Source organism: Dipodomys merriami, unplaced genomic scaffold (genome assembly GCF_024711535.1).
Source record: "Dipodomys merriami isolate MVZ:Mamm:240054 unplaced genomic scaffold, mDipMer1.0.p SCAF_509, whole genome shotgun sequence".
Classification (NCBI taxonomy): domain Eukaryota; kingdom Metazoa; phylum Chordata; class Mammalia; order Rodentia; family Heteromyidae; genus Dipodomys; species Dipodomys merriami.
The window spans coordinates 120775-134598 of record NW_027206079.1 but is presented as its reverse complement, the minus strand read 5'-3'; the positions used below and the strand labels follow the sequence as shown (position 1 = coordinate 134598).

The 13824-nt window shown below is 47.1% G+C and overlaps 1 protein-coding gene across 1 annotated transcript; it reads right to left on the bottom strand.

Annotated features, from left to right (window-relative positions):
* Positions 1–152: 152 nt before the first annotated feature.
* Positions 153–11178, bottom strand: LOC138810766 (T-cell surface glycoprotein CD3 epsilon chain-like). The gene is made up of 8 exons (XM_069997971.1): positions 11111–11178; positions 10898–10994; positions 8230–8250; positions 6813–6827; positions 3523–3747; positions 2067–2234; positions 1596–1642; positions 153–811 (listed from the first exon to the last, which is right to left on the bottom strand). The coding sequence occupies exons 2-8, from the start codon at positions 10944–10946 to the stop codon at positions 755–757; spliced, it is 582 nt and encodes a 193-aa protein (XP_069854072.1). The 5' UTR covers positions 10947–10994; positions 11111–11178; the 3' UTR covers positions 153–754.
* Positions 11179–13824: the final 2646 nt, after the last annotated feature.

Below are 13824 nucleotides of genomic sequence, written 5' to 3'. Positions count from 1 at the left end.
GCGAGCCTCTGAGAATGTTCCAGAAAAGAGGGACAGTAACTAGGTATGGTTCCAGCATTCTGGAAGTCGGGGCAGGGGAGATGGGAAGTTCAAGGACAGCCTGGGCTATATTAGTGAGACTCTGTGGCTCATAAAAGACAAGACAGCAACTCTTCCAGCCAGCCAAATATACTTTATTGCTTTTCTCCGTTGGTGGCGGGGAACCCCGTGCATTAGCAGTGATGCACATTGTAACACCCACGGGCCTGCCGTGAAGGCCAGCTACGGGAGCTTCCCTGGCTCTGAGTCAGGACCCGTGAACGGGGCAGGAGCTCTGCCAACATTCATCCAGGAAATCCCCCCCTCCCCAAGCAGCTGGAAAAGCAGAAAGCTATATGCATGGAAGTGTTAGGAAATGAGGGACAAATGGTAGACAAGAAAAGGAGGGAACAGAGGCAGGAATAATATCCACGAGGGAAGGCAGGAGGTGACAGGGAGTCACGGACATAAATATCCTGACAAGAAGGCATGTGGGGTGTGAGGGCGTCCCTCACCGGGAGGTTTCCAGAGACAGCGAGACAGCAATGTTCTAGAACTGGTCACCAGCAGCAGAGAAGGCAGGAAGGAGGAAGCCAGGGGCAAGGCTGTGGGGTGTGAGTTCACCAGGAGGCTGAAGACCAGTTCTCTTGTGGCAGCCAAGACTTGTCCAGGGGACAGGGAATAGCAGGGTGCCCAGGCCAGACCCGGGCCCTGGGAGGCCGTGTCTTCCGTGCAGTCAGATTCCTCTCTGATTCAGCCCAGAGTACAGGTCCCGCTGGCCTTTGCGGATGGGCTGGGAGTAAAACAGAGAGGGTTAGTGGGGTGGAGGAAGTGGATCGGGAGGAACAGAAGCACTAGGGCTCTGGCTGCAGCCTGGTCAAAGGGGGCTGGGTTCTATCAGGAGGCAGGCTTGACATGTAACTGGGCAAGGTCAGCTCCTCAGCTCTCCTGCTCAACGGGGGAGCGAGCCTAAGCAGGCCCTTGGTTGGTTACTTGCATCTCTAGGGACTCTTGTTAGGGTTCAGTGGGGTCACTCATGGGAAGGTAAATACCAGATGCTTGACTGGCACTCAATACATATTTGCTGAGCGGATTCAGGTATGATAGGATCTTTAACACCCCATGAACCACGAGAACAGTCTGTGAACCTCCCCAAGGCTGAACATCAACCCTTCAGTTACCCAATCAGAGGTAGCAGCAGCAGCAGCAGGAGGGGCAGGGTGGGGGTGGGGGAGGGATGGCAGGAAGCTTTGGCTGTGTACCAGTCAAGTGTGCTCACGTCTTAATAACTAGCTCGCGGCAGCAGTGCGCGCTGGTGGAACTGGAGTCTATCCAGTTAGAATTTGCTTGTATTGTATTTTCCGCGGCTGTATCTCTCAGCCAATGAGTAAACCTCAGAGAGGGGACCATCCACCGCTCCCTCTGCCCCCCCCCCCCGCACCTCCCCTGCATTGGAAGCCTTTGAGATGGTTCGGATCTGCCATGGAGGGGGGGCACATGGGACCCCCGAGGGATGAGATGGCCAGTCTCCCCTGTCCCCACTTCCCCTGGCTCCCCCCCCATCTCTGTCCCATTACCTCATAGTCTGGGTTGGGCACAGGTGGGGGCCTCTCCTTGTTTTGTCCTGCAGAGGAAGGAAAGGAAGACTCCAATTTTACAGTGCTGAGGGCAGCCCCAGTCTGGCAAGGTCCCCCTTCTCCCCTCCTTGCTCCATCCAGCCCCCCCTTTCTCTCCTTTTTTCCACCTCAGGAAGAGCCTCTATTTTATTCTCATTATTTGTGACTTCCCTCCAATGGTGTCTTTGGTTGGGGGAAGGGAAAGGACAAGGCAGGTATTACCCTTCCCTTCCCCCCCCCCAGTCTCTTCCCACAGTGCAGGGGTGGAGCTGGATGGCTGCAGGGTGCTGGCAGGTGTTTGCAGAGGCCAGCTCATCGATGCAGAGGAAGTGAGATCTTGGTATCCCAATGAATGCTCTAGAGAAGCTGTTTCTAGGCCGAGGCTGGATGCGCTCTGGCGAGAGTATCCTCCGACCTAGTTCTATGTCTTACCCCTGGGTCTGCTCCCTGCACCGGCCCCTCGAGTCACAGGTTTGGCCTTGGCCTTTCTGTTCTTGCTCCAGTAATAGACCAGCATCAGCAAGCCCAGAGTAACGCAGATGTCCACTATGATGATCGTGACCAAGGCCATCAGGTCTACCTCCACGCAGTTGTCGCATACTGCAGGGGATGATGGGGTGGGGCAGGAGGGGAGAAATGAGGAGTCACTGAGAAGAGGAAGGAACAAGTGAGGCCAAGTCCCCCCTTCTCCCCTCAACATGTACACACTCGCCATGCCAGAGTCCTCCCCTGCCGAGTGCTCGTCCCTGCCTAGCGACAGCAAACAAGTTATGGTCATGGGTAGAGGAGGTGGACCCAAGCTGTTCTGGGTTCAAGTCTCAGCTCCATTGCTTACTAGTTGGGGGAATTGTGAACTGGGTTTCCAACCCATAAAGTCCCTGTGTCCTCATCTACAACAACAATGACAAAAGTGGGCATAAAATGGTATGTCAACGGCATGGCCATCGAGAGGATGACGTGAAGAAGTCCTTGGCCTGTGCAGGGACTTCAGTACAGTGCCACAGACCTCATGAGCATTGAGTTAATGTGAGCTTGCATTGCTATGAGGTTTATTATGCCTCTCTTAGGACTTCTAAAAAAATTGTGGCTTTGAGTCTCCCTGGCAAGTCCTCCTGAAGAATGTATCTCTGAATAAAACATCAGATAAACGGATGCTAGTGTCACATAATTCTGGGTGTGATGTAATAAAAATAACAGAAGCCTGTCACGGAGGGAAAGTTATTTGCATTAGTTAATTAATAATTGAGTTTTAGGACTGGGATTTGAACTCAGGACCCTCTGCTTGCCAGACAGTCCTTATTACCATGTGAGCCACCCCTCAACCTTTTTCTGCCTTAGTTCTTTTTGGGGGATAGGATCTCGCTTTTTGGCCTGGACCAGGTGTGGACTTCAATTTTCCCACCCATGCCTTCTGAGTAGCTGAGATTACAGGCATGTACCACTGTTCCAGGCTAGGAACTTATTTTATTTATTTTTATTTATTTATTTGTCAGTCATGGGGCTTGAACTCTGGGCCTGAGCGCTGTCCTCAGCTCTTCAGCTCAAGGCTAAAGCTCTACCACTTGAGCTACAGTGCCATTTCCAGTTTTCTGGTGGTTTATTGGAGATAAGAGTTTCATAGACTTTCCTTCCTGAGCTAGCTTTGAACCCAGATCCTCAGATCTCAGCCTCCTGAGTAGCTAGGATTACAGGCATGAGCCATTGGCACCCAGCTAGGAACTTATTTTAGACCTAACACTGACTAAGGTTATCCAGACAGCCCATGCTGGTGTTCAATAAACTTTCTAGAATGGACTGATGCTGTGTGGCCCCATAGAGCCCAAGACTGAGTGAAGGACAGAGCATTAAAACACCTGGAGATGGCACACTGGTTTGGGAAAATCCTTACCTTTAGCTTTCAGGTAGAGGTATTGTTTCTTTGGTGAGTTACTTAAGTAGCACACATAGTAACCACTGTCATCCATTTCTGAAAATGACGGCAGTACGAGTTGCTCATCCTTAGCGGATAATACTACATCATTTTTTTCCCATTTTAGTGAGCCAGATTCAGGATCCAGAGGACAGGTCACTGTTACCCTACTTCCCGAGATGGAGACTTCATATTCTTTAAGCTCTGAGGAATGGGAGAGAAGAGAAGAGAAGTGGTTTACCTACTTCTCATTGCTTAGGGTTCGTCCCCTTCATTGCTGACTAAATTCCTCATAATCAAGATCAGACATCTTTTTTCTTCTTTTTCTTTTCTTTTCTTTTTTTTTTGTTGGTCATGGGGCTGGAACTCTGGGCTTGGGCGCTGTCCCTGCACTCTTCAGCTCAAGGCGAGCACTCTACTGCTTGAACCACAGCACCACTTCCGGTTTTCTAGTGGTTAATTGGAGATAAGAGTCTCACTGACTTTTCTGCCCAGGCTGGCTTTGAACCATGATCCTCAGATCTCAGCTTCCTGAGTAGCTAGGATTACAGGCGTGAGCCACCGGCTCCCAGCGAGATCAGACATCTTTTATCTCCTTCCATATGCTTTAATCTGCTATTTTTTCAAAATGATGTGATAAACTTTATATATTTTAGTGGGATTGGTTCTTCCAGTAAAATATGCTGGTGGCTCACACCTATAATTCTAAATACTCAGGAGGCTGAGATCTGAGGATCACGGTTCAAAACCAGTCTGGGCAGGAAAATCCATGGAACTATTATCTCCAATTAATCTCTAGAAACCCAGAAGTGGTACTGTGGCTCAAAATGGTTGAATGCTAGCCTTGAGGGAAAAAGCTCAGGGAAAGTGCACAGGTCCTAAGTTCAAGCCCCACGACTGACAAAAACAAAACAAAACAAAACCGAACAAAAAAAAAAACCCTCTAACCAAACAACAACAACAAACCAACAATACCAAAAACCAAAACCAAATAGCTCCATTTTGTGTGAACTCTGGGTATAATAAACTCTCCATTATTTTTTGTTGTTATTGGAGGGACCATTGGTGTGAACATCTGAAATCCACTAATAATCCATGGAGGTCACCAGTGGGCTCACCCCCTCCCATTGCAGGCAGCTTTGTCCTGCAGGCGGAGTTGGTGGTCCATCCATACTTCATAAAACATTTGTGGCTGGCTCCCTGGGAAGTGTTGGGCTATGCCAGAGTCTGGACACAGCAACCAGGAGAGGGGAGGGGGGGATACTTAGAGACAGAATACTACTGAGTAAAGAATACGAAGTTTTGTGTTTGAATCGGATTTGCCCTGGGCTGCATGAACAAGGACAAGGCACTTACTCTCTCTGAGCCTGCTTCTTTCAAAAACAAAAATCTATTCATTGAGGCAGGGTCTCGCTAGGTGGTTAAGACTGGTCTTGAACTCTCCATCCTCCTGCCTCAGCCTCCTGAATGCTAGGATCACAAGTGTGCAGCACGTCCACACTGAACTTGTTTCCTCTGGAAGAAAAGATAAAACTCCCACCTCACAGGGTTTTATGAGAATGAAGCGGGTTCTCAGGGGCACAGGGGCTGACACACAGCAGGTGCTCACGGAGAGCGTTAGTGTCTTGCCTCTTTTCCTTCTTGGAGCTCTGCCAACGCTAACACAACTGAGCTTGGATCCAGCTGCTCAGGCAGCCACCTGATTAAGACAACACAGACCATAAACAAGGCCTTCTCTGCTTGCCAACGACTGGGAATTAATGTAAGGATGATGCGTATTACGTGGACTTAATGTTTTGCAGAATTTTTTTTTTAGAAATGTTGCACGAACCCAGAAACCATAAATCAGACAAAGCTAAAAGTAAACAGGCATTATACTCTACTTGGTAGATCTTTCTGGAAAGCCAATAAGTGTAAACAAAATTGCTGATGACTTTGACTGGCACGGTACATTAGCAGAGCTTAGATATACACGTTCCTACAAGGACCTCAATGCCTATACTTAGAAATGGATGTGTTCCCACAGGGTTTACACACATCCCTGGCATTTCCTAATGATTAGGATGTAAGCAATCTCATTTGCATAATAGTATCATGTAAATCTGCATTAATCCTCTATGATTGAAATTAATTATCCTCTAATCTGTAGAATCAGGGTGTTAGAAGAAATAGATGAGGAAATTCAAGTAAGGCAATATCTAGAAGACGCATGCTCGATAGACTTTAATGCTTACCCTCTTTAGTCAATGTGTTGTGTATCTAACAACAGCTAGGTTCCACCTCCTGCCTTCTGTACATCAGATAATGTTCTAAAGACCTCGATGCGTTGCTCATTAAATCCTGATTTGTTTTACACAGGATGATGGAATGACACAGAACAATTTAATTCAGCAAGTAGCGCATTGAGGCAGGATTCAAACACTGTACCTCAGCCTCAGTGTTAGACTCATCTTCTCTGCCTAAAAGATTCCTCTCCCCTAAAGTACAAGCGAATTCTAGGATCCTCAGCTCAGGAATCCCAGCTCCTCCCCCAGAAGCCTTTCACAACAGCCTAAAGAACTGCCAGCTTCCTCCTCTTTATACTTCACTTTATTCTGCATTCATTCCCATCATCGCATCTAGTCCCATCAACACACCGTATTGCCAAGCAGACAAGATTATTTCTGTAGAGAAGGAGTCATTCAACAAAATATTCATTGAATCTCTAGTATGGACCAGACTGGGCACCAGGGGAAATAGATACCATTTCTACCTTTAAAGAACTCATGGTTTGCCGGGCGCTGGTGGCTCACGCCTGTAATCCTAGCTACTCAGGAGGCTGAGATCTGAGGATCGTGGTTCAAAGCCAGTCCGGGCAGGAGAGACCGTGAGACTCCTATCTCCAATAAACCACCAGAAAACCAGAAGTGGCGGCTGTAGCTCAAGTGGTAGAGCGCTCGCCTTGAGCTGAAGAGCTGAGGGACAGCGCCCAGGCCCAGAGTTCAAGCCCCACGACCAACAACAACAACAACAAAAAGAACTCATAGATGCGCCGACACCCCTCCCCCACTTGTGTGTTTTTCCCTGACAACAAGGGATACATACGTGCACAGCCATAGTCAGACATGAGGGCTAGCAACAAATCTAGGCCCCTCTCCTATACAGTCTTTTGAAAGATGAGTGGATTTCCCATCTCTTAGTTCTGGTTCTTAGTGTTCACTACTGGGATTGTCCCCAGGGCCATCTTGTCCCACACTGGAAAAGGTTGTATAGAATGAAAATTCTCTTACCACTTTCTTCAGGGTCTGCAAAGGAAATGATAAAAAGCCATTAGCAACCTTCCCATTAGCAGGTGAGTTTGAGTCCTGCCCCATCTGGTTAGGACCCTTCCCTCCAGTGTTAGAAAACAATGGATCTTCATGTTTCCTTGGCTGCATCGGGTGAGATGCTCTTCATTAACTATCTGATGGCTGTGTGCAGAAGTGGCTGCTCGGGGTGCCACATGTTTGGTTGTGTGGCAGGAAATGGCTACTTTCCACAACATGGGTTCCTTTAGTTTACAGTGGCTGAGTGGACAGAGAAGCTTCCAGAATGGGGTAACTCCAGGGTCTACTGCGCTTCTGTGCCTGAGTAAATCAAGCTGGGGCATGTGTACACATGAACGCGCACATTCAGAATGCTCAGACACTTGATTTTGACCTGCATCCCAAAGCTGCCTGGGAATCACTCAAGGACACCAGAACGAGTGCATTCTAGATGGCCACACATCTTCTACAGAAGCCCAGGGAAGGAAAGTCTGTGAGACTTTTTTATTTTATTGTTTGTCAGCCATAGGGCTTGAACTCAGGGCCTGGGCTCTGTCCCTGTGCTCTTCAGCTCAAGGCTAGTGCTCCACCACTTGAGCCACAGCACCACTTCCAGTTTTCTGTGGTTTATTGGAGATAAGAGTCTCACGGCCTTTCCTGCCTGGGCTGACTTTGGACCGTGATCCTCAGATCTCAGCCTCCTGAGTAGCTAGGATGACAGGCATGAGTCCCTGGTGCCTGGGGTCTATGAGACTCTTATCTCCAGCAAACCACTCAGAAAACGGGAAGTGGCGCTGTGGCTCAAGTGGTAGAGCACTAGCCTTGAGCTGAAGAGCTGAGGGTCAGTGCTCAGGCTCAGAGTACAAGGCCCACAACTGACCAAAAATGGTAATGACACACCAAATGGTAAATGAAAACTGTTGGTATTATCAACTTGCCAATAGTCTCCAGGTTTCTTATTAAGACTTGGTATTTCCTGAGGTCTCTGTTGATTCCCTCTTTGGGGCTAGATTTCTGATGAAAGAGCAAAGGACCAAGGCAGAAGCCTCTTACTGGTCTCTGGGGAAGTGCAGGGGAGGCCCAGAGAAACTTCATTCACAAATGCAGTCAGTTCTGAGGCCGTCTGCCCCTTGTGTGACTGCCATAGTGTGACCTAGGCGGTAGAACAGAGCTTTCCGCACACCAACGCCCAGGCAGTTGTAACACAATGGTGAGGATTTGTGTATCTCAGCATAGAAAAGATACAATGAAAGTAGTCAGTGATACAAATTTTTCTGCTCCATTCAAATCCTATGAGGACCACTGCTGTTTATCCAGCCTTAGTTGACAGAAACATTGTTACTTGGCATGTGCCTGTGCCAAGAATGTTGGTTTCTTAACAAAGAAAGAAAGCATATCTTACCTTCCTGTCCCCAAGTGCCAACTGGAAAATAGAGAAGAACAATAGAGTTAGGACATATTGTTAATGCCTGCAACACTCACGCATTATCGAATATCTAAAGTCCTTCTCAGGCTCTACTGGTTTATAGTAATTTCTGTACTTCAAAAAAAAAAGTGATAAGAATAAAGAGAAGAAGTAGTGGAGAATGCAGTCAAAAAATCCAATGTATATGGATGAAATTAAGAAGAGTGAGGGAAGGGGTGGGTAAAAGAAGGACAAGAGACAATGTTGAAAGGGTTCCCTTGAGCAAGACATATTGTATTCATAAACTGCTTTGTTAAACGGCAATTCCTTTGAACAGCTACTGAAAGGTAATAATAAAAAGAAAAAAACAGAAAAAAATTAAAAAGTGATGTTTAAACTGGGCATCAGTGGCTTGTGCCTGTGATCCTATCCACTCAGGAGCCTGAGATCTGAGGATTGCTGTTTGAAGTTCCCCCATCCCCCAGCAGAAAAGGGTGTGAAATACATTCCCATTGATCAGTCAGAAGTGGAGGTGTGGTTTAAGTGGTAAAGCTGCAGCATTGAGAGAAAAAAGCTAAGGGACAGGTGTTCAGGCTCCAGCACCAGGAAACTCCCATCCCCAAAGAAAAAGGAGAAGAAAAAAGAAAAGAAAGTGACTTTTACTACTGGGTCTTGACCATGAATTTGGATTCATTTCAGGAAGAAACAGAATAAAGAAACGTCTAGCCTATAACACGGAACACATGCTATTCAACAAATAAAACTTAGAAAAAGTTGAGGCAGCTTTTAAGGTCACTACAGAAAGCATAAATGAGTTTTATAAACCAGTTTCCATTTTGAAAAGTTGTTTCTGACTGAGGAAGAGAAACAAGTTCTTGGTTGCATACAAATGCTGACGTTCTTGTTCTGTCTCTGTCAAATGGCTCAATTTTTCCATTTGTTTTCTGCTTGAGTCAGAGGAGAAAATATCTGAAACCCCAATTGCTCATCAACTAGAGTCTGGGTATTGAGAACTGAAGGCATTTATCCTGGGTCCTCTGGGTCAACAATAACTTCGATTCATGACAGTGATCAGTTTCCCCTTATTGCCTGAGATTTTGATGTTTACCAACAGCCTCTACAGTAGATGAGACATTCTCCCATCCCCAGACAGACTGGGCACATTTTCTTGATGCCATATTTCTAGAAGTGTGTTCCTTGGACTAGTCACAGGTAAATAAGCTTGGAGCATATTACAAATATAGAATCTTACAGAGTGTGGTGGCACATGCCTGTAATCCTAGCACTTGAGAGTCTGAGACAGAGGAAACTGGAATTCAAGGCCAGCAAGGTTACACAGTAAAACCCTGTATCAAAGACAAACAAACAAAACCCAGAGGGAATCTCCTGAAAGAGACTTCATTTTAACAGGGGTGGGTGGGTGTTGTGTGTGTGAGAAGTTGGCAATGAAGCAGGAAGTGGAGACATCATGGTGGCTGCTGTGACATGGGAGTTCCGGCTACAATTGCATGGTCTGGGCCTTTGATATAAAAGCCTCATGAGCCATTTTGCCTTAGTTAGTGCAGTTGTCCCAAGCCCAGGCATGAATAGACACAGTTGTGGTTTTCTTTGTCAGCTTCAGCACTTACTAACAGCATGATTTGAAAGAAGCTATTTAACTCCTCATTTCATCTGTAAATAGGCAGCAATTGAAGGGTTGACTCCTGCCTAATTCCTTCGGTCAAGCAAAGCACCAGGTGCACGCTCACCTGCTTGTCTGCAGGAAGGTCATTCCGACCTTGACCCCCAGGAGACCATAGCCCTTCACCCCAGGAGACCATAGCCCTTCACCCCAGGAGACCATAGCCCATCACCCCAGGTGAGCATTCCACTCTGGGCCTGGTCCAGGACACTGCCGTTGGTCTCCAAGAGACCATAGCCCTTGTTTTATTTTTCTGCTTCCACGTGAGGATCTACATAAGCTCACCCCCAATCCAGTCCCTCACACGACTTCCAAACCCATGGGAAGCTCTGTGCCTTTGCTGGCAATAAGCAGTCCTAGCCTACTGACGATTGAGTTCGGCCTATTCCTTTTCCATTCACCTCCATTTTCCTAACAGTAAGGGTTCAATCACTGAACACATACAAAGAATAAATGGCAATGCTTCTCTGCATTATTTATCTCACCCATACTATGCCAATATCCTTGGATATTTATCATTTTAGATCCTACCTCTCTTCTCAAAGGACTGAACTCACTGAAAGTTCTTGGTCCCCACCAGAAGGACTGAACATTAGATACTAAATTTGCTACACCCTGAGCAGAGTTCAGGTTCAACAATGTCTCCTCCAAACACTGGCTCTGCTTTATGTGTTAGTTCTTAAGGTTGGGTTAGCTTACTGCCAGACAAGCTTGCTCTTGCTGGCAGAGAGACCTCTGTTCTGAATTGATACGATCATCCCAACTTCCCTTCATTGGCTGCTCCTGGAATGGTCCCCTGGTACCTTGGCTTTTGTTGTTTTCTTTCCTCCAGCTCTAATCCTCCATCCCCTTCAAGCACAAACAGTTCCTTTCCTCTCCTGGTGTGTGAGGGTCTTTGGTATCTTGTCTGATTGTTCCAGGTGAGGCTGTGAACCTTCTAGGGGCCTGGGGAAATCTGCCCTTTCTTCATTCCATCCTACTTACCTGCTAGGAGGCAGAGGCCCACAATGCTCCAGGAAATGCTCCACTGCATCCTTCTCCCGCTCTGCTAAGATGGCGGAGATGAGTCGGCCTATCACTTCTGTAAAGGAAACCAGACAACAACATTTTCAAAATAGCCACTGGATCTAAGGACCTAGGACCCAGTGTTTCCAAGGCTGGGAAGAAAAGGGGGGCTTTCTGTAAGAGGAGACTCACCATTGTCTGAAGCAGACACCTGAGTCAGGGCTGGGAGGCGGGTTTCTGAGCCCTACACAGGAAGTACATAGGGGCCCACAGGAGTCTACGTCACTTGGCAAGGTTCAAGGCAGAGGCCCCACAACCTCCCGGTGAGGGCTTGGCAAACACAGAAAATACTGTGGAAAGTACTGCTGCTTGGTGGTCCAGGCCAAGCACATCCTGGCCTCTTTTCTCCATCTGCAACAGAAAGACAGAGAAGCACTGAGCACTAGAGACTTTGTTTCTTTATGGTGCTTAGGCCGTGGAACAGCAGGATAGAGCCACCTCATTAACCAGAGCTTTTAGTTTGAAAGTATGTGTTGGTTTAAGATCGTGGCATGAGTCAGGCATACCTGTACTCATACCTGTAATCTTAGCTACTCAGGAGGCTCAGAGCTGAGGATGGAGGTTTGAACGTAGCCTGGGCAGGAAAGCCCATGAAACTCTTATCTCCAATTAACTACCCATATATTCATGACATGATTAAGCCCTGTGGATGAAGAAAGGAAATATGAACATGAAGCAGACAGCTTCCAGAGAGCTGTGATGTTAAGAAGGGACGCTGGCGGCATGGAGGCTGGGAGGAGGGGGACCCTCATTGGTTCTCTCCTGGCTTGGGTGCCACAGTACCAAGTAACAGCTCTTAGTTTCAGACACATGTCACACCCTGAGCACAGTGGCCTTTCTTGTTTGGTATTACATCTGAATTGATGCCTCAGCTGTATCGTCAAAAGGCAGTTAGTTCTGTTGATCCATCCAGCTGTCAGCGTCAGGGCAGTGTTGTGTACAGCTGTATTTCCACCGACATATCTTTTTTCAGACTTGAATCTGACTGAGCCCAGGTCTAGCTTAGTCTACCGGTTTGCAAGGTGTGACCTGCAACTCAAGGAAACTTCTTAGAAATGCAAAATTTGGAGACTTACTCAGCTCAGAATCAGCAACTGTCAGGGCAGGACCAGCAATCTGTTCAGTGGAAACAATGCCCACTGAAGATTGAGAACAACCACTCTAAATCAGATGTCAATTAATAGGAAATCTAGAAGAATGTGTTAAACCATACCATGATGTAGACAAAATGCACATGCATACATATACACTATGAGAGACTGTCAGAATTGTAAATCATTTCCTCCTCTCCCTCCTCCTCCTTCTCCTCTTAATCCTCCTCCTTTTCTTATTTTGAGACAGGGTTTTGTTCAGGCTGACCTCAAACTATTTGTGGTCTTCTTGCTTGAGCCTTCTGAAGGGTAGAATTACGGGTATGGGCATGCACTACCATGCCAGCCTTATGGCCTAGCTTGCTCCTCTCCTCTCCTCTCCTCTCCTCTCCTCTCCTCTCCTCTCCTCTCCTCTCCTCTCCTCTCCTCTCCTCTCCTCTCCTCTCCTCTCCTCTCCTCTCCTCTCCTCTCCTCTCCTCTTCTCTCCTCCCCTCCCAGCTCCTCCCCCTCTTCCCTTCCCTTCCCTTCCCTTCCCTTCCCTTCCCTTCCCTTCCCTTCCCTTCCCTTCCCTTCCCTTTCCTCTTTCTTTCTCTGTTGGTAGCCAGGATTGGGGCTTGAACTCAGGACCTGCTGTCTCTTAGCGTTAAAAACACTAAAAGACTTTTGCTCAAGGCTGGCATTTTAGCACGTGTGCTACCTCCTGTTCTCAGCTATTTGCTGGCTAATTGGAGCCAGCCCAGGCAGACAAATCCAAATAACTCAATTTCCAATCAATTAATTGGCAAAAGGCTAGACTGGAGGCATGGCTCAAGTGATAAAGCATTAGTGCTAAGTGAAAGAGCTGAGTGTTGAGTGTATAGACCTGAGTTCAAACCCTAGTACTGGCACTACCCAAATTAAATAATGAATGAGAAAGTTCCAAATTCTAGGTTTCAGATTGCAACACAGTACCATTCTTGGTCACTCAGTTAAGAATTCAAGTTTATAACACATAAATAAAAGTAAGGGACATATTCTGGAAGTTATTACTGAATTCATAATATGTTACATATGATCGATAATACACTATCAGTTTAATTTGGACATTTGTTGTATTATAGATTCGATTTGCTCCCTTCCCTTAGTGGTAGTTCCTAGGCTTCAAACAGTGTCAGGTGGGATGCTTTCCTTCAGTGTAGACATCTTAGTCTTAGAAAAAAGTATTAGCCGGGCGCTGGTGGCTCACGCCTGTAATCCTAGCTACTCAGGAGGCTGAGATCTGAGGATCATGGTTCAAAGCCAGCCCGGGCAAGAAAGACCCTGAGACTCCTATCTCCAATAAACCACCAGAAAACCGGAAGTGGCGCTGTAGCTCAAGTGATAGAGCCCTCGCCTTGAGCTGAAGAGCTGAGGGACAGCGCCCAGGCCCAGAGTTCAAGCCCCACGACCGACAAAAAAAGAAAGAAAGAAAAAAAAGAAAAAAGTTTAGCTACAAAAACAAACCAAGTGAAAGCTGGGGCTATTTAGGTCTTCATCTTTCTGCTTTCTTTAGGCTCCACCAGAGGGCGCTCTACACTGCTGGTGTTGGGCTCAGAGAATGTGAAGCATTTGCCTATCTAGCAAATGTGCGCGGAGCCTTATTGTGAGCCTAGCATTTAGGGACAGAGAGAATTAAGACACAGGCCCTGCCCTCAAGGGACTCAGCCTAGAGCAGAGGCGGACAGATAGACAATAATGACAGCATAATGCAACCAGGGCCCTCATAATGTGTTGCAG

Coding starts and splice junctions, on each gene's coding strand:
- LOC138810766 (XM_069997971.1), bottom strand. CDS start 10,946: ATGCAGTGGAGCATTTCCTGGAGCATTGTGGGCCTCTGCCTCCTAGCA. Junction 8,251..10,897: donor GGGCCTCTGCCTCCTAGCAG/GTAAGTAGGATG, acceptor TCTATTTTCCAG/TTGGCACTTGGGGACAGGAA. Junction 2,235..3,522: donor CCTCTACCTGAAAGCTAAAG/GTAAGGATTTTC, acceptor CATCCCCTGCAG/TATGCGACAACTGCGTGGAG.